The following is a 20992-nucleotide window of genomic DNA, read 5'->3' on the forward strand; positions in this document are numbered from 1 at the left end:
ATGTTTCATTGTCATTTCATAACTAAAATTATCCATCAATCAACAGAAAAAGCCATGTTCATCATGTTTTTGTCTTTTTGCTTAACTAAAATTATGTTTTGTCAAGTAAGAAAAAATAACCAAAGATATCTTTCATCGCTGTTCTTAACTGACATTATACTTTGGGGAGCACAAAAATAGTCTCCCTCGTCATGTTTTGTCTTTTTCCTTAACTAAAGTATTCATCAGTCAACTAAAAAATAGTTACTTCATCATGTTTCCTTGTCATTTCTTAACTGAAATATCACTTCTCTCATTTAAAATAGTCATGTGTAACCTCTTTCCAACACTGTTCTTAACTAAAGTAACCTTTCTCTTCGCTAGAATAGTCATATTCATCGTTGTTCCTAACTAAAATTATATGTCGTTAAGTAAGAAATATAGTCAAAGACTCTCTTCGAGACATCAAGGACTTACTCAAAGACATCAAAGTTGCACTCAAAGACATCCTTTGAGACATCAAAGACATCCTTTAAGACTTCAATGGGACTCTTCGAGATATCAAAAGACACTCTCAAACACTCAAAAATTTACTTGCATCCTCAAAGTTATTCTCAGAGGCATAAAAGTTTTCTCAGAGCTATCAAACTTGTTCTCGATGCCATCAAAAAGTATTTTCTCGTTCATCAAAGTTAATCTCAGAGTTAACAAAGGTAATCTCTAACTCACTTTCGTTCAACATATTAATTCGCTAAGTCCTCAAAGTTATTCTCTAAGACGACAAAGTCTTTCTCAGAGCTATCAAACTTGTTCTCAAAGTCATCAAAGTTATTCACAGAGTCATCAAAGTTAATCTAAGACATCATTTTTCATCAAAGATATTCTCTCTAAACCATCAATGTTCTTCTCTAAGACATAAAAGTTATTCTCAGAGTCACCTTCGTTCTTCAGAGAAACTTTCCAAAACATCTTTGTTCATCAAAGTTATTCTCGGAGTCATCAAAAGGTATTCTCTAACTCACTTTTGGTCATTAAAGTTAATTTCTATGTTATAAAAGTTTGTCTCAGAGACATCTAAAGTTAATCTTAGAGTTATCAAATGTAATCTCTAACTCACTTTTGTTCATCAAAGTTGATCTCAGAGCTAACAAAGGTAATCTCTAACTCACTCTCGTTCATCAAAGTTGTTTCAAAGACATCAAAGTTAATCTCAGAGTTATCCAAAGATATTCTCATGTCCACAAAAGTTATTCCAAGATACGTCAAAGTTAATCTCAGACATCTTCGTTCATAAAAGACATTCTCCAATTCATCAAAGTTGTTTCAAAGACATCAAAGTTAATCTCAGAGTTACCCAAAGACATTCTCAAAGTCATCTAAAGTTATTCTCTAAGACATCAAAGTTATTCTAAGAGTTATCAAAAGTTATTCTCGGAGTCATCAAAAGGTATTCTCTAACTCACTTTTGGTCATTAAAGTTAATTTCTATGTTATAAAAGTTTGTCTCAGAGGTATCTAAAGTTAATCTTAGAGTTATCAAATGTAATCTCTAACTCACTCTCGTTCATCAAAGTTGTTTCAAAGACATCAAACTTAATCTCAGAGTTATCCAAAGACATTCTCAAAGTCATCAAAGTTATTCTAAGAGCTATCAAACTTGTTCTCAAAGTCATCAAAGTTATTCACAGAGGCGTCAAAGTTATTCTCTAACTTACTTTTGTTCATTAAAGTTAATTTCTATGTTATAAAGTTATTCTCAGAGACATCTAAAGTTAATCTTGCTCTTCAAAGTTGTTCTCTAAGACGTAAAGTTATTCTCTAAGACATCAATATTGTTCTCTAAAACATCAATGTTGTTCTCTAAGACATCAAAGATGTTCTCTAAATCATAAAAGTTAATCTTAAGTCACCTTCGTTCATTAGAGAAACTTTCCAATCCATCTTCGTTGACCAAAGTTATTCTCAGAGTCATCAAAGTGATCTCTAATTCACCTTCGTTCTCCAAAAGTTGTTCTCTAAGACACCTTCGTTCATCAAAGAAACTCTCCTTCTTCCATCATGTTATTCTTTAAGACATCTTCAGTCATAAAATTTTCTCTCCAAAATGTAACTAGTTCAGCTTTTCATACCAAACCTGCATTTCTGTTAAAATATATTTTCGCAGTCACTTTACCCTAAAACTGTTCTCTGAACTATCCTAACTTAACTTACCTTACCTTACCTATCTTACCTAACTTTACCTATCCTAACTTAACTTAACCTAACTTACCTATCTTACCTAACTTTACCTAACTTTACCTAACTTAACCTGCATAACCTAACTTTACCTATCCTAACATAACTTACCTTACCTTACCTATCTTACCTAACTTTACCTATCTTACCTAACTTACCTACATTACCTAACTTACCTTACCTTACCTAACTTAACCTGCTTAACCTAACTTTACCTATCCTAACTTAACTTAACCTAACTTACCTAACTTAACCTAACTTACCTACATTACCTAACTTAACCTGCTTAACCTAACTTTACCTATCCTAACTTAACTTAACCTAACTTACCTAACTTAACCTAACTTACCTACATTTACCTAACTTAACCTGTTTAACCTAACTTTACCTATCCTAACTTAAGTTACCTAATTTACCTAACAACCTAACTTAACTTAACCTAACTTAACATACCTACATTACCTAACTTACCTTACCTTACCTAACTTAACCTGCTTAACCTAACTTACATAACTTAACCTAACTTACATAACTTAACCTAACTTACATAACTTAACCTAACTTACCTTACCTTACCTAACTTAACCTGCTTAACCTAACTTAACTTACGTAACTTATCTTACCTATCCTAACCTAACCTAACTTGCTTTACCTAACTTAATCTTACATTCCCAAACTGATGTATCCTAACTTATCTAGTCAAACCAGACATGATCTAACTTACATAAGTATTCCTGCTTGTCTTTTGTGTTTCGTCAATCATTGTCTCATATTCATTTACTCATTTCAAGGGTTAATTTCTCAAATGGACATTTTTGCATTTCAAGTGTTATTTGTTTAAGATTGGGTGTTTAACCATTTCAAAGGATTTTTGTTATATATGGGAACTTACTCGTTTCAAGGGCTAATTTCTCAAATGGTCATTTTTGCAGATCAAGGGTTATTTGTTAAAGTTCATCAAGTTGCTCAATATATTCAACAAATACGTCAAAAAACACAATAAACTACATCTGAAAGGTTAGGTTAAAGGGTTGGGGAATAAGAACATATGATAACAAACATAATAAATACAACTTATGAGCAACTTGATGAACTTTAACAAATAACCCTTGATCTGCAAAAATGACCATTTGAGAAATTAGCCCTTGAAACGAGTAAGTTCCCATATATAACAAAAATCCTTTGAAATGGTTAAACACCCAATCTTAAACAAATAACACTTGAAATGCAAAAATGTCCATTTGAGAAATTAACCCTTGAAATGAGTAAATGAATATGAGACAATGATTGACGAAACACAAAAGACAAGCAGGAATACTTATGTAAGTTAGATCATGTCTGGTTTGACTAGATAAGTTAGGATACATCAGTTTGGGAATGTAAGATTAAGTTAGGTAAAGCAAGTTAGGTTAGGTTAGGATAGGTAAGATAAGTTACGTAAGTTAAGTTAGGTTAAGCAGGTTAAGTTAGGTAAGGTAAGGTAAGTTAGGTTAAGTTATGTAAGTTAGGTTAAGTTATGTAAGTTAGGTTAAGTTATGTAAGTTAGGTTAAGCAGGTTAAGTTAGGTAAGGTAAGGTAAGTTAGGTAATGTAGGTATGTTAAGTTAGGTTAAGTTAAGTAAGTTAGGTTGTTAGGTAAATTAGGTAACTTAAGTTAGGATAGGTAAAGTTAGGTTAAACAGGTTAAGTTAGGTAAATGTAGGTAAGTTAGGTTAAGTTAGGTAAGTTAGGTTAAGTTAAGTTAGGATAGGTAAAGTTAGGTTAAGCAGGTTAAGTTAGGTAATGTAGGTAAGTTAGGTTAAGTTAGGTAAGTTAGGTTAAGTTAAGTTAGGATAGGTAAAGTTAGGTTAAGCAGGTTAAGTTAGGTAAGGTAAGGTAAGTTAGGTAATGTAGGTAAGTTAGGTAAGATAGGTAAAGTTACGTAAGATAGGTAAGGTAAGGTAAGTTATGTTAGGATAGGTAAAGTTAGGTTATGCAGGTTAAGTTAGGTAAGATAGGTAAAGTTAGGTAAGATAGGTAAGATAGGTAAGTTAGGTTAAGTTAAGTTAGGATAGGTAAAGTTAGGTAAGATAGGTAAGGTAAGGTAAGTTAAGTTAGGATAGTTCAGAGAACAGTTTTAGGGTAAAGTGACTGCGAAAATATATTTTAACAGAAATGCAGGTTTGGTATGAAAAGCTGAACTAGTTACATTTTGGAGAGAAAATTTTATGACTGAAGATGTCTTAAAGAATAACATGATGGAAGAAGGAGAGTTTCTTTGATGAACGAAGGTGTCTTAGAGAACAACTTTTGGAGAACGAAGGTGAATTAGAGATCACTTTGATGACTCTGAGAATAACTTTGGTCAACGAAGATGGATTGGAAAGTTTCTCTAATGAACGAAGGTGACTTAAGATTAACTTTTATGATTTAGAGAACATCTTTGATGTCTTAGAGAACAACATTGATGTTTTAGAGAACAATATTGATGTCTTAGAGAATAACTTTACGTCTTAGAGAACAACTTTGAAGAGCAAGATTAACTTTAGATGTCTCTGAGAATAACTTTATAACATAGAAATTAACTTTAATGAACAAAAGTGAGTTAGAGAATAACTTTGACGCCTCTGTGAATAACTTTGATGACTTTGAGAACAAGTTTGATAGCTCTTAGAATAACTTTGATGACTTTGAGAATGTCTTTGGATAACTCTGAGATTAAGTTTGATGTCTTTGAAACAACTTTGATGAACGAGAGTGAGTTAGATTACATTTGATAACTCTAAGATTAACTTTAGATACCTCTGAGACAAACTTTTATAACATAGAAATTAACTTTAATGACCAAAAGTGAGTTAGAGAATACCTTTTGATGACTCCGAGAATAACTTTTGATAACTCTTAGAATAACTTTGATGTCTTAGAGAATAACTTTAGATGACTTTGAGAATGTCTTTGGGTAACTCTGAGATTAACTTTGATGTCTTTGAAACAACTTTGATGAATTGGAGAATGTCTTTTATGAACGAAGATGTCTGAGATTAACTTTGACGTATCTTGGAATAACTTTTGTGGACATGAGAATATCTTTGGATAACTCTGAGATTAACTTTGATGTCTTTGAAACAACTTTGATGAACGAGAGTGAGTTAGAGATTACCTTTGTTAGCTCTGAGATCAACTTTGATGAACAAAAGTGAGTTAGAGATTACATTTGATAACTCTAAGATTAACTTTAGATGTCTCTGAGACAAACTTTTATAACATAGAAATTAACTTTAATGACCAAAAGTGAGTTAGAGAATACCTTTTGATGACTCCGAGAATAACTTTGATGAACAAAGATGTTTTGGAAAGTTTCTCTGAAGAACGAAGGTGACTCTGAGAATAACTTTTATGTCTTAGAGAAGAACATTGATGGTTTAGAGAGAATATCTTTGATGAAAAATGATGTCTTAGATTAACTTTGATGACTCTGTGAATAACTTTGATGACTTTGAGAACAAGTTTGATAGCTCTGAGAAAGACTTTGTCGTCTTAGAGAATAACTTTGAGGACTTAGCGAATTAATATGTTGAACGAAAGTGAGTTAGAGATTACCTTTGTTAACTCTGAGATTAACTTTGATGAACGAGAAAATACTTTTTGATGGCATCGAGAACAAGTTTGATAGCTCTGAGAAAACTTTTATGCCTCTGAGAATAACTTTGAGGATGCAAGTAAATTTTTGAGTGTTTGAGAGTGTCTTTTGATATCTCGAAGAGTCCCATTGAAGTCTTAAAGGATGTCTTTGATGTCTCAAAGGATGTCTTTGAGTGCAACTTTGATGTCTTTGAGTAAGTCCTTGATGTCTCGAAGAGAGTCTTTGACTATATTTCTTACTTAACGACATATAATTTTAGTTAGGAACAACGATGAATATGACTATTCTAGCGAAGAGAAAGGTTACTTTAGTTAAGAACAGTGTTGGAAAGAGGTTACACATGACTATTTTAAATGAGAGAAGTGATATTTCAGTTAAGAAATGACAAGGAAACATGATGAAGTAACTATTTTTTAGTTGACTGATGAATACTTTAGTTAAGGAAAAAGACAAAACATGACGAGGGAGACTATTTTTGTGCTCCCCAAAGTATAATGTCAGTTAAGAACAGCGATGAAAGATATCTTTGGTTATTTTTTCTTACTTGACAAAACATAATTTTAGTTAAGCAAAAAGACAAAAACATGATGAACATGGCTTTTTCTGTTGATTGATGGATAATTTTAGTTATGAAATGACAATGAAACATGAAGAACACGGTTATTTTCTGATGACTGGGGGAATAAGTTTAGTTAAGAAATGATGAAAGTTATTATTTTTAGTTGATTGACGATGGATAAAAAGCTAGTTATGAACAGTGTTGGAAAGATTCCTTTGACAATTTTTAGCTAAGAGAAAGGTTGTTTTAGTTAAGAACAGTGTTGAACGAGGCTATTTCTGACTATTTTTAGTTGACTGGATAATAAGTTTAGTTGAGAAATGACGAAAGTGACTATGTTTTTAGTTGATTGGCGAAAGATTTTTTTAGTTAAGGAACGTTAAATAACATGTAAGGGGAAAAACCCAGAGAACATATGGGGAACATGGCAAAGAACACATGTAAGAAAAGTTGATGAATAGAGTGAACATGCAGGGAATATGAACTTATAGAGAATATGAAGACATGATAAGGAACATAGGGAATACAAAGAATGAACACTGGTCTTGTGAAGAACATGGAGAATATGACAAAGAATGTAGAAAACATGTAAGTGAAGGTGAAAAACGAAGTTATCTTGTGAGGAACATGAACTTGTAGAGGAACATGAATATTGACATAGAACACAAAAATATGGAGGTTAGCATGAATATTGAGTATAAAAGTTGTAAAGAGAACATGTGATGAACATGAAAACATAGAAAATATGACTAGAATTTGTAGAGAACATAATGAGACTAAGAGAAAGATTACAGAAAAAATGGAGATACTTGTGAAAATATGAACTGAATGGGACTGTGAACATTTGAAGAACATGGAGTGAACACGGATGAGAATACGAAGAACACAGTGAATAAAGAGAAAATATACAAATACAGTACGATTATTGAAGGTTTGGATAAGTTGGGGATGAGAAGGTAAGGGAGGGAAAGGGTAAGGTGAGATGAGATGAGATGGAGGAAGGTGGGAGGGGGTGAAAGATAATTACACAGGTTGGGGTTATGTGTGTACTCGGATAAGAGTTAGGCTGGAGACGGACTTGATCGAATATATTTATGTCTGATGATCTAAGGCTGAGGAAATGGTGCTTGGCTAATGTCCAGATTAATTTTACTACGTTAGAAATAAGGTGATCTTAAATCTCAGGGTGATTTAGTTGGAAAATAAAGAACTTGTACAAAATGAACTAAGCTGGGGGCACAAGAGTTGAAACTTGATAACTGAACTGGTTTTTATTTACTATGTCTGAAAATGTAGTTGGGTGTTTAAATCTCAGGGGGATTTGGACTGATAGTAATGAATTTACATGAGTGAACTTGGACAGAGGACAAGAGCTAGAGTTTTATATTTGTTTACTTCATATTTACTATGTCTGAAATACAGAGGGTAAAAATTTCGGGGAAATTGATGGTTTATTTACAAAGACTTGAGGGTGGAAGAGGGTGGGGGACAAGAGCTGGAGCACAGTAACTGACTTGATCTTATTTACTACGTCTGAAATATGACTGTTTAAAATTTCAGGGGGATTGGACTGCTAGTAGCGAAAATGTGGTCTCTGTCAAATTTGGGTCTTTAATTGGACTCTGATTAATTTCGATCATGAACTGGACTCTGAATATTTTGGCACAAAGTAGACTCTGGCGAATTTTCGGTATAAACTGGACTCTGATGAAATATGAGCTTAAAACTGTCTCTGACTAATTTTGCTCTCAAAGTAGACTCTGGCGAATTTCTGTTGATAATTGGACTCTGATGAAATATGAGCTAAAACTGTCTCTGACTAATTTTGATCTCAAAGTAGACTCTGGCGAATTTCTGTTGATAATTGGACTCTGAAGAAATATGAGCTAAATACTGTCTCTGACTAATTTGCTCACAAAGTGGACTCTGTTCATTTTTAGGTATAAAATGGTTTCTGATGAAATATGAGCTAAAACTGTCTCTGACTAATTTTGCTCTCAAAGTAGACTCTGGCGAATTTCTGTTGATAATTGGACTCTGATGAAATATGAGCTAAAAACTGTCTCTGACTAATTTTGGTCTTTACAGGTGAAATAGCCGTAAATGGATATAAAACTAAATGTTATGGATAAGTTGTCTGTTTTCCTTAACAAAACATCTAAGACAATATTCTCTGAAAATGGTCCTTTTACAAATTCGGTCATAAACATATAAATAAACTTCTATGATTATTTGAAACTCTGAAAATAGTTGTAAGGAAATAGGAGGAGAGAGAGAGAGAGAGAGAGCAGGGACGGTCCAGATATTATGGAGAAGATAAGATAAGATATGATAAGAGGCGACCTACAAGAAGCGTCTGGCTGAAGTCTAAAGTAAACACAGGTGAGGCAACAGATTGCTATTTCTCCCATAAGACCTTAACAAACTTCTAAGTCTCGGAAATTATTTTCATCATAAGAATTCCATACTTCTAAAATCTCGGAAATTACTCACTCATAAGAAATCCTTAATCCCAAATCTGTGACTCCCCAAATTCACCTGAAAACCCCGACATGCTACACACGAATTTCCAGAAAAACAAAAATTCGTCTGTGGACTGTACAGTCCACAGGGGAATTTTCTCCCAGAAAAAAAATTCGTCTGTGAACTGTACTCCCTACTACTGACAGCCCGCCTGCTTTCATACCTCTCACTCTATTTCCCACTTCTATACTTCCCTTCACCTATGCCTCTCCTTCCTCTTTACTAAAAAAAAAAAAAAAAAAAAAAAAAAAAAAAAAAAAAAAAAAAAAAAAAAAAAGGGGCAGGTAGGGTGTCTGTTGGGTAGAATGTGGAGGTGGTGCCCCACTCCCTGTGGCTGTTGCACTGTTTGAGGAGGGTTCCCCACTCCCCTCTGGGATTGTAGGGTTCGGGGTTGTGGTTCTCTGATTCCTTTCTCTCTCCCTGCGCTCTTTCCTCGCGTCTGCTGCCTGCTTTCTCTCTTCCCTTGTCATATCCCTCTGCAGGAATACTTTTTTGAACTTCTGTACATTTGCTAGACCGCTCTTCCTTGCTAACAGTTCCTCTTTCATGATTTCGCTCATGAATACCACTTTTATCATCCGGTCTCTTTCCTTGTTGTACTTTCCAAACCTGAAAACCTTTTCAACATTTTGTCTATTTCCTTCCATCCTTACCTATTTAAGGATCTTGGTAACTATGTTTTTGTCCTTATCTCTCCTCTCCTTTGGGCTGGTCCCTGTTTGCTCTTTAATGCCTGCTACTACTACTACTGCTCTTTTTCTCTCTATCAGCCGGCTAGTGCATCTAGCTGCTTCCTGAGAGGAAGACACTTCCATTGCAACTTCCTTAACTGCAGACCTAACATCAAGGCTCTTTTTAAGCATTTCAGCAAATGAGAGCTGTGTTGTAGAGGTCCCCCCTCCAGTAGCATTCCCATCTCCCTGAGGTATGGTTTGTGTCTGGTATTGCAGAGGAGTCTCCTTCAGGCATCTTATCTCCTCATTTGCTGCCCTTAGTTCATCCTGCAGGTTGGCTACTGTCTCCCTCATTACCCTCAGTCCTTCACTGAATTCATCCCACATTTGCTGGAATACTCTCTTTATCCAGGCTTCCTGTTCCATCCCATCCTCTGATTTTGTTCCAGCCGCGATTGTCATCCTGCGTTTGTCACACTGACTGTGTGTGTGTGTGTGTGTGTTTGTGTGTGTGTGTGTGTGTGTGTGTGTTTGTGTGTGTGTGTGTGTGTGTGTGTGTGTGTGTGTGTTTGTGTGTGTGTGTGTGTGTGTGAGTACTCACCTAGTTGTGTCTGCAGGATCGAGCATTGACTCTTGGATCCCGCCTTTCGAGCATCGGTTGTTTATAGCAATGACTCTTGTCCCATTTCCCTATCATACCTGGTTTTAAAATTATGAATAGTATTTGCTTCCACAACCTGTTCCTGAAGTGCATTCCATTTCCCCACTACTCTTACGCTAAAAGAAAACTTCCTAACATCTGTGTGACTCATCTGAGTTTCAAGCTTCCATCCATGTCCTCTCGTTCTGTTACTATTCCGTGTGAACATTTCGTCTATGTCCACTCTGTCAATCCCTCTGAGTATCTTATACGTTCCTATCATGTCCCCCCTCTCCCTTCTTCTTTCTAGTGTCGTAAGGCACAGTTCCCTCAGGCGCTCCTCATACCCCATCCCTCGTAGCTCTGGGACGAGTCTCGTTGCAAACCTCTGAACCTTTTCCAGTTTCATTATATGCTTCTTCAGATGGGGACTCCATGATGAGGCGGCATACTCTAAGACTGGCCTTACGTAGGCAGTGTAAAGCGCCCTAAATGCCTCCTTACTTAGGTTTCTGAATGATGTTCTAACTTTTGCCAGTGTAGAGTACGCTGCTGTCGTTATCCTATTAATATGTGCCTCAGGAGATAGATTAGGTGTTACGTCCACCCCCAGGTCTCTTTCACGCGCCGTTACAGGTAGGCTGTTCCCCTTCATTGTGTACTGTCCCTTTGGTCTCCTATCTCCTAGTCCCATTTCCATAACTTTACATTTGCTCGTGTTGAATTCTAGTAGCCATTTCTCTGACCATCTCTGCAATCTGTTCAGGTCCTCTTGGAGGATCCTGCAATCCTCATCTGTCACAACTCTTCTCATCAACTTTGCATCATCCGCAAACATCGACATGTAGGACTCTACGCCTGTAAACATGTCGTTAACATATACAAGAAATAGAATTGGTCCCAGCACCGATCCTTGTGGTACTCCACTTGTTACTTTTCGCCAGTCCGACTTCTCGCAACTTACCGTAACTCTTTGGCTCCTTCCTGTTAGGTAGTTCCTTATCCATGCTAGGACCTTTCCCCCCACCCCCGCCTGCCTCTCGAGCTTGAACAGCAGTCTCATGTGCGGTGTGTGTGTGTGTGTGTGTGTGTGTGTGTGTGTGTGTGTGTGTGTGTGTGTGTGTGTGTGTGTGTGTGTGTGTGTGTGTGTGTGTGTGTGTGTGTGTGTGTGTGTACTCACCTAGTTGTTGTGTAATGTTTGCGGGGGTTGAGCTCTGGCTCTTTGGTCCTGCCTCTCAACCATCAATCAACTGATGTACAGATTCCTGAGCCTACTGGGCTCTGTCATATCTACATTTGAAACTGTGTATGGAGTCAGCGTCCACCACATCACTTCCTAGTGCAATCCATTTACTAACTACTCTGACACCGAAAAAGTTCTTTCTAATGTCTCTGTGGTTCATTTGGGTACTCAGCTTCCACCTGTGTCCCCTTGTTCGCGTCCCTCCAGTGTTGAATAGTTCATCCTTGTTTACCCGGTCGATTCCCCTGAGGATTTTGTATGTTGTGATCATGTCCTCCCTTACTCTTCTGTCTTCCAGTGTCGTAAGGTGTACTTCCCGCAGCCTTTCCTCATAACTTGTGTGTGTGTGTGTGTGTGTGTGTGTGTGTGTGTGTGTGTGTGTGTGTGTGTGTGTGTGTGTGTGTGTGTGTGTGTGTGTGTGTGTGTGTGTGTGTGTGTGTGCTCACCTAGTTGTACTCACCTAGTTGTGCTTGCGGTGGTTGAGCTCTGGCTCTTTGGTCCCGCCTCTCAACTATCAATCAACAGGTGTACAGGTTCCTGAGCCTATTGGGCGCTATATAGAATCTATCTGTGTGTGTGTGTGTACTCACCTAGTTGTGCTTGCGGGGGTTGAGCTCTGGCTCTTTGGTCCCGCCTCTCAACCATCAATCAACTGGTGTACAGATTCCTGAGCCTATTGGGCTCTATCATATCTACACTTGAAACTGTGTATGGAGTCAACCTCCACCACATCACTTCCTAATGCATTCCATTTGTCAACCACTCTGACACTAAAAAAGTTCTTTCTAATATCTCTGTGGCTCATTTGGGCACTCAGTTTCCACCTGTGTCCCCTAGTGCGTGTGCCCCTTGTGTTAAACAGCCTGTCTTTATCAACCCTGTCAATTCCCTTGAGGATCTTGAATGTGGTGATCATGTCCCCCCTAACTCTTCTGTCTTCCAACGAAGTGAGGTTTAATTCCCGTAGTCTCTCCTCGTAGCTCATACCTCTCAGCTCGGTTACTAGTCTGGTGGCAAACCTTTGAACCTTTTCCATTTTAGTCTTATGCTTGACTAGATATGGACTCCATGCTGGTGCCGCATACTCCAGGATTGGTCTGACATATGTGGTATATAATGTTCTGAAAGATTCCTTACACAAGTTTCTAAAGGCCGTTCTTATGTTAGCCAACCTGGCATATGCTGCTGCTGTTATCCTCTTGATGTGAGCATCAGGGGGACAGGTCTGGCGTGATATCAACCCCCAGGTCTTTCTCTCTCTCTGACTCTTGAAGTATTTCATCTCCCAAGTGATACCTTGTATCTGGTCTCCTGCTTCCTACCCCTATCTTCATTACATTACATTTGCTTGGATTAAACTCTAACAGCCATTTATTCGACCATTCCTGCAGCTTGTCCAGGTCTTCTTGAAGCCTCAAGCTGTCCTCCTCTGTCTTAATCCTTCTCATAATTTTGGCGTCGTCAGCAAACATTGAGAGGAATGAGTCTATACCCTCTGGGAGATCATTTACGTATATCAGAAACAGGATAGGTCCAAGTACAGAGCCCTGTGGGACTCCACTGGTGACTTCACGCCAGTCTGAGGTCTCACCCCTCACTGTAACTCTCTGCTTCCTATTGTTTAGGTACTCCCTTATCCACTGGAGCGCCCTACCAGTTACTCTTGCCTGTTTCTCTAGCTTATGCATCAACCTTTTATGGGGTACTGTGTCAAAGGCTTTCCGACAGTCCAAAAAAATGCAGTCCGCCCACCCTTCTCTTTCTTGTTTAATCTTTGTCACCTGATCGTAGAATTCTATCAATCCTGTAAGGCAAGATTTACCCTCCCTGAACCCATGTTGATGGGTTGTCACGAAGTCTCTTCTCTCCAGATGTGTTACGAGGTTTTTTCTCACAATCTTCTCCATCACCTTGCATGGTATACAAGTTAAGGACACTAGCCTGTAGTTCAGTGCCTCTTGTCTGTCACCCTTTTTGTATATTGGTACTACATTAGCAGTCTTCCATATTTCTGGTAGGTCCCCCGTTTCCAGTGACCTACTATACACTATGGAGAGTGGTAGGCAAAGTGCTCCTGCACACTCTTTCAATACCCATGGCGAGATTCCATCCGGCCCAACAGCTTTTCTCACATCCAGCACCAATAGGTGCTTCTTGACCTCATCTCTTGCAATTTCGAACCTATCCAAGGTCACCTGGTTTGCTGCCACCTCTTCTAGCGCCTCGACATCTCCCTGTTCTATTGTAAAGACCTCCTGGAACCTTTTGTTGAGTTCTTCACACACCTCTTTGTCATTCTCTGTGTACCTGTCCTCGCCCACCCTAAGTTTCATCACCTGTTCCTTCACTGTTGTCTTCCTCCTTATGTGACTGTGTAGTAGCTTGGGTTCGGTCTTGGCTTAATTAGCTATATCATTTTCATACCTTTTCTCAGCTGCTTTTCTCACACTGACATACTCGTTCCTGGTTCTCTGGTATCTCTCTCTACTTTCTGGTGTTCTGTTATTACGGAAGTTCCTCCATGCCCTTTTGTTCAGCTCCTTTGCTTTCATACATTCCTTATTAAACCACGGATTCTTCCTTTGCTTCTCTGTTTTTTCCTGTCGGGCTGGGACAAACCTGCTTACAGCCTCCTGACATTTTTGGGTGACATAGTCCATCATGTCTTGTACGGACTTGGTTCCGAGTTCTGTGTCCCAATGTATATCCCATAGGAATTTATTCATTTCCTCATAGTTTCCCTTTCGGTACGCCAGCCCTTTGGTTCCCTTTGGTGTGTATGTGTGTGTGTGTGTGTGTGTGTATTCACCTAGTTGTGCTTGCGGGGGTTGAGCTCTGCTCCTTCGGCCCGCCTCTCAACTGTCAATCAACTGTTTCTAATACTACTATTTTTTTCACACCACACACACACACACCCCAGGAAGCACCCCCGTGACAGCTGACTAACTCCCAGGTACCTATTTACTGCAAGGCAACAGCGGCATAGGGTGAAAGAAACTCTGCCCATCGTTTCTTGCCGGCGCCCGGGATCGAACCCGGGACCACAGGATCACGTGCCCAGCGTGCTGTCCGCTCGGTCACCGGCTCCCATCACATACATAGCTGTGTGTGTGTATGTACTCACCTTATTGTGCTTGCGGGGTTGAGCTCTGGCTCTTTGGACCCGCCTCTCGACGGTCAATGAATCAATCCGAAGCACCAGGAGGCTGTCTATAACAATAACAACAGTTGATTGGCTTTCATGCCTGTAAACTGTTTAATAAATGTAACCAAAGCCATCAAAGATTGAAGAATGATGTACACGTTCGTAAGTACTTGTGTAACTGTTTCGTGAATCTGGCCCCAGATGTTGCCATCACTTAAATATCAGAAAACAGTTCAAAAAAATAAATGAAAAAAAAAATAAAAAAAAATAAACTATACTCACGAAATGATCGATATGGTAAACAACACAGCTCAATTCCAAGGCAATGTCACACAAAATAATAAATCAAAATTAAAATAAATAAAAATTTATGAAAAATCAATTTATCAATGAAATCGTAAACACTGAAATGGAATCGCAACATATTTATTATAGCATGTGTTGGTCTTACATGCAACAGCTGGCACTGTTTTTAAAAAACGAATGTGTTTACCTGTCACAGGGGTGGCATCAATATAGTAGGTATTATAGTAGGTATAAAAAGAAGCGCCTATTCGAATGCAATGTTGTCAAAATTTCAAAGCAATCGGGGAATAACTTTCGGAGATTAGCGGTTATGCACAAACGAACATTTCCATTTTTATTTATATAGATAAAGAGATTTTATAAAAAAATCGAAAATATCCTGAGTTACTTTACCATTTATTTAAATATTTTAGTTTTGTTTTATTTGTTTTATAAAACTGTAATATCAATATAGCTATAGGTTAAGTAGTAATTGTAATTAAGAAGCAATAAAATGCTTATCTTCAAAAACTAACACGGCTAGGTTAGGTCGTGGTTTTCTATTCAGCTTTTCAGGTAAAGTCAAATATTCAGAATATATTTGACAGTACGATTTAATACTAAGTGTAAATAAGTACAAATTCTGACTGTCATACATAGCCCATAATTGCACTTATGGGGCTGTTACATTTACCTCACCATTTTTGGAGGACGGGCTGAGATGAGATATTACCGCAAGGTATACGGTAAATTAGTGAGGAATTCAAGACACGATTCATGGATTGACTGAATCATTGCCAGTGATTGTAAAGGATGTTGCCAATGCCGTTTTGGCCGTTGGCTCAGTAATCAGGTGACCTCTGGACTCGTCTTCTGTTGATATTTTTGTATATATTATTTGGCTGAAATAAAAGTTGGCTTTTATTTTAACATATGCAATTCGAGGAATTATTAAGTAATAATATATGCAATAGAATGATATTCTTTAAATAAATCTTACACTTTAAACTATTATATTATGGATAATTTACGGAAGGGCTGACAGTCAAGACACTGAGGTAGCAAAATTATATGTACTCATTTTTTGAGAATACCATTTTTATTAAAACAAGTTAAAATATTCTTTCAACCTGCTAAATATTACCTAAATATATATTCATTTAGTTCAACTACAAAAGGAGAGGAAAATATGCAAGAAATAAGACAAGTTGTATCTATAGTCGACGAATATTCCAGTTAATAAATAAACATCAAATATATAATATTAATGTTTTCTGACGTGTAGCCGAGTGAGTTTACACTCGGGATGAGTTAAGTCGACCGCGGGGAAGGTGAGTACACAGAGGCGGTGTATTTATCACTCGGTGTTTGTATACACTTAAAGTTTACTTACGTTATGACTTGTGTTCATACTCAGATTATCTTACCTGCCCCCCACCACATCCGGCAGCCTTACCTGCCCACCACCACATCCGGCAGCCTTACCTGCCCGCCACCACATCCGGCAGCCTTACCTGCCCACCACCACATCCGGCAGCCTTACCTGCCCACCACCACATCCGACAGCCTTACCTGCCCACCACCACATCCGGCAGTCTTACCTGCCCACCACCACATCCGGCAGCCTTACCTGCCCGACACCACATCCGGCAGCCTTACCTGCCCACCACCACATCCGGCAGCCTTACCTGCCCACCACCACATCCGGCAGCCTTACCTGCCCTCCAACACATCCGGCAGCCTTACCTGCCCACCACCACATCCGGCGGCCTTACCTGCCAACCACCACATCCGGCAGCCTTACCTGCCCACCACCACATCCGGCAGCCTTACCTGCCCGCCACCACATCCGGCAGCCTTACCTGCCCGCCACCACATCCGGCAGCCTTACATGCCCGCCACCACATCCGGCAGCTTTACCTGCCTGCCACCACATCCGGCAGCTTTACCTGCCTGCCACCACATCCGGCAGCTTTACCTGCCTGCCACCACATCCGGCAGCTTTACCTGCCCACCACCACATCCGGCAGCCTTACCTGCCCACCACCACATCCGGCAGCTTTACCTGCCCACCACCACATCCGGCAGCCTTACCTGCCCACCACCACATCCGGCAGCCTTACCTGCCCACCACCACATCCGGCAGCCTTACCTGCCCGCCACCACATCCGGCAGCCTTACATGCCCGCCACCACATCCGGCAGCCTTACCTGCCCGCCACCACATCCGGCAGCCTTACCTGCCCACCACCACATCCGGCAGCCTTACCTGCCCACCACCACATCCGGCAGCTTTACCTGCCCACCACCACATCCGGCAGCCTTACCTGCCCACCACCACATCCGGCAGCCTTACCTGCCCGCCACCACATCCGGCAGCCTTACCTGCCCGCCACCACATCCGGCAGCCTTACCTGCCCACCACCACATCCGGCAGCCTTACCTGCCCGCCACCACATCCGGCAGCCTTACCTGCCCGCCACCACATCCGGCAGCCTTACCTGCCCACCACCACATCCGGCAGCCTTACCTGCCCACCACCACATCCGGCAGCCTTACCTGCCCGCTAATCAAAACTGTGATGATTTCATAGCTGTGATTCAGTTGAAATCACGTCTCTTTGGTATTTTCCAGGATTTATTAAATGATTCTGGCTGGCACCATCTTTATTGGTTCACAAGAGGCAGCTTCAGTATTGACCACATCTTATTGCTTCCTTTATTACCATAGGTTTGTGGTACTACCACAGTTCACATGTGGTAAAATACACATGTGCCAGACAACTCATAAATCACCTTTATGATAACATAAGATAACACATGGATCAATAACTGCTATACAGATAACAAATTACCATGTTATGTACTCTGAAAACAAATGTTAACTGTAACAGTAAGGTAATTGTAATTATAACAGTGACATAACTATTGTACAAATGACGTAACGTTACTATATATGTGACATAACGAAACTATATATGTGACATAACGTAACTATATATGTGACGTAATATAACTATATATGTGACATAACGTAACTATGTAAGTGAGAACGTAACTCTATATGTGACATAACGTAACTATACATGTGACATAACGTAGCTATATATGTGACGTAACGTAACTCTATATGTGACATAACGTAACTATAAATGTGACGTAACGTAACTATATATGTGACATAACGTAACTATGTAAGTGAGAACGTAACTCTATATGTGACATAACGTAACTATACATGTGACATAACGTAGCTATATATGTGACGTAACGTAACTCTATATGTGACATAACGTAACTATAAATGTGACGTAACGTATCTATATATGTGACATAACGAAACTATATATGTGACATAACGTAACTATATATGTGACGTAATATAACTATATATGTGACATAACGTAACTATATATGTGACGTAATATAACTATATATGTGACATAACGTAACTATGTAAGTGAGAACGTAACTCTATATGTGACATAACGAAACTATATATGTGACATAACGTAGCTATATAAGTGACGTAACGTAACAATACATGTGACATAACGTAGCTATATAAGTGACGTAACGTAACAATATATGTGACATAACGTACCTGTAACAGTACGGGTGACAGTGGACAGTTACCTCGTCAGGACGCAGTAAAACAACCCAGCCATATACAACGGCCACATTACTTGTGTCTCCTCTTTACAAGGCTTGGAGCTCGCCCTTCAGAGTCGTCAGGTTTAACTCAACCCCTACTGATGATCCCTGGAACCTGATTTACAACCAGGTCCCCAATTATTGCTGGGGGAACAGCCTGTCCTCAGTCTATGTTGATCTATGTAGCAACAGATTCCATTGAAATATTATTAAATGTTAACGCACTGTATATTAGGTATTTTCCATGAATATGAATGAATAATGTTATATATGAGAATTTCGTGTATAGTTTGGTATAGGTTAGGTTGAGTGAGATGTTTGGGCTCTGTTGGCATTAATTTGAACTTGTAGGACTTGGATGAAACCTGTAGAGAGTGCGACTCCAACAGAGGGCGTGGGTGAAGCCTCTAGAGAGTGCGACTCCAACAGAGGACGTGGATGAAGCCTCTAGAGAGTGCGGCTCCAACAAAGGACGTGGATGAAGCCTCTAGAGAGTGCGGCTCCAAGAGAGGACGTGGGTGAAGCCTCTAGAGAGTGCGGCTCCAACAGATAACGTGGGTTAAGCCTCTAGAGAGTGCGACTCTAACAGAGGACGTGGGTGAAGCCTCTAGAGTCTAGAGAATGCGACTCCAACAGAGGACGTGGGTGAATCCTCTAGAGAGTGCAGCTCCAACAGAGGACGTCAGATATGCAAACTTCGAAACAACATTCGAATGTCATCAGTTTGGATTCATGTGTAAAGAGTTTTGACTCACAAACATGGAGTCTGATGTCTGAATTAACGAGCATTTGACCAGTGTTTGTGAGGACGGGATGTGGGTGAACTGGTTCACAGAGCTCGGCATCACAGCCTGGTCGACCCGCCGTGTCCAGGGTTGTTCAAGACTTGGTTCACAACGCAGCTTCAAAGGTTCATAACAGAGCTTCAGAGGTTCACAACAGAGGTTCACAACAGAGTTGAGGTTCATAACAAAGCTTCATAGGTTCACAACAGGGGTTCATAACAGAGCTTAAGAGGTTCACAACAGAGCTGAGGTTCATAACAGAGCTTCAAAGGTTCACAACAGAGCTTTAAAGGTTCACAAGAGAGCTTCAGAGGTTCACAACAGAGTTTCAGAGGTTCACAACAGAGCTTCAGAGGTTCACAACAGAGGTCCACAAGAAAGCTTCAGAGGTTCGTAAGGAAGCTTCAAAGGTTCACAACAGAGCTTCAGAGATTCACAACAGCCCTTCAGAGCTTCACAACAGAGCTTCAGAGGTTCACAAGAAAGCTTCAAAGGTTCACAACAGAGCTTCACAGGTTCACAACAGAGCTTCAGAGGTTCACAAGAAAGCTTCAAAGGTTCACAACAGAGCTTCACAGGTTCACAACAGAGCTTCAGAGGTTCACAAGAAAGCTTCAGAGGTTCACAACAGAGCTTCAGAGGTTCACAACAGAGCTTCAGAGGTGCGAGCATGCTGCCAATTCTCCTGATAACATTGATAGGAAACAAAAGAGAGTTTCTAAACTATCAATACATACACAGCAACATTTACCACATCTAATTTTGTGAAACGTTCATGTCCAGAACTGTAACCACGTCCAAAACCCTGTATGTAACACCGCTCCACGCAGCACAGACCATGTAACACCGCTCCAGACAGCACAGACCATGTAACACCGCTCCACACAGCACAGACCATGTAACACTGCTCCACACAGCACAGACCATGTAACACCGCTCCACACAGCACACACCATGTAACACCGCTCCACACAGCACAGACCATGTAACACCGCTCCACACAGCACAGACCATGTAACACCGCTCCACACAGCACAGACCATGTAACACCGCTCCACACAGCACACACCATGTAACACTGCTCCACACAGCACACACCATGTAACACTGCTCCACACAGCACAGTCCATGTAACACCGCTCCACACAACACACACCATGTAACACCGCTCCACACAGCACAGACCATGTAACACCGCTCCACACAGCACACACCATGTAACACCGCTCCACACAGCACAGACCATGTAACACCGCTCCACACAGCACAGACCATGTATCACCGCTCCACACAGCACAGACCATGTAACACCGCTCCACACAGCACAGACCATGTAACACCGCTCCACACAGCACAGACCATGTATCACCGCTCCACACAGCACACACCATGTAACACCGCTCCACACAGCACACACCATGTAACACCGCTCCACACAAACCAGACCATGTAACAACATGCTTTTCTTGAAAAACAGCGCTATCTGTTGGACGTAAGAGCAACACACGCTGTAATCTCCGAAAGTTCTTCACCGATTGCTTTGAAATTTTGACACAACGTTCCATTCGAATACGCGCGTGTTTTATATACCTACAATACAGATGACACACCTGTTACAGGTAAAAACAAGTTAAAAAAAACAGCGCTATTT

At 39.9% G+C, this 20992-nt stretch overlaps 1 protein-coding gene across 1 annotated transcript in view; it reads left to right on the top strand.

Moving 5' to 3' along the window:
- The window catches only part of LOC138350787 (Golgi-associated olfactory signaling regulator-like), a 95137-nt gene extending 75107 nt beyond the window's left edge, over positions 1-20030 (top strand). Inside the window, exon 3 of the mRNA XM_069302222.1 lies at positions 19666-20030. Coding sequence (XP_069158323.1) covers positions 19666-20030 — 365 coding nt within the window. The remainder of the gene's footprint in view (positions 1-19665) is intronic.
- The last annotated feature ends 962 nt before the right edge of the window (positions 20031-20992 follow it).

The sequence above is a fragment of the Procambarus clarkii genome, chromosome 47 (assembly GCF_040958095.1).
Source record: "Procambarus clarkii isolate CNS0578487 chromosome 47, FALCON_Pclarkii_2.0, whole genome shotgun sequence".
Classification (NCBI taxonomy): Eukaryota; Metazoa; Arthropoda; class Malacostraca; order Decapoda; family Cambaridae; genus Procambarus; species Procambarus clarkii.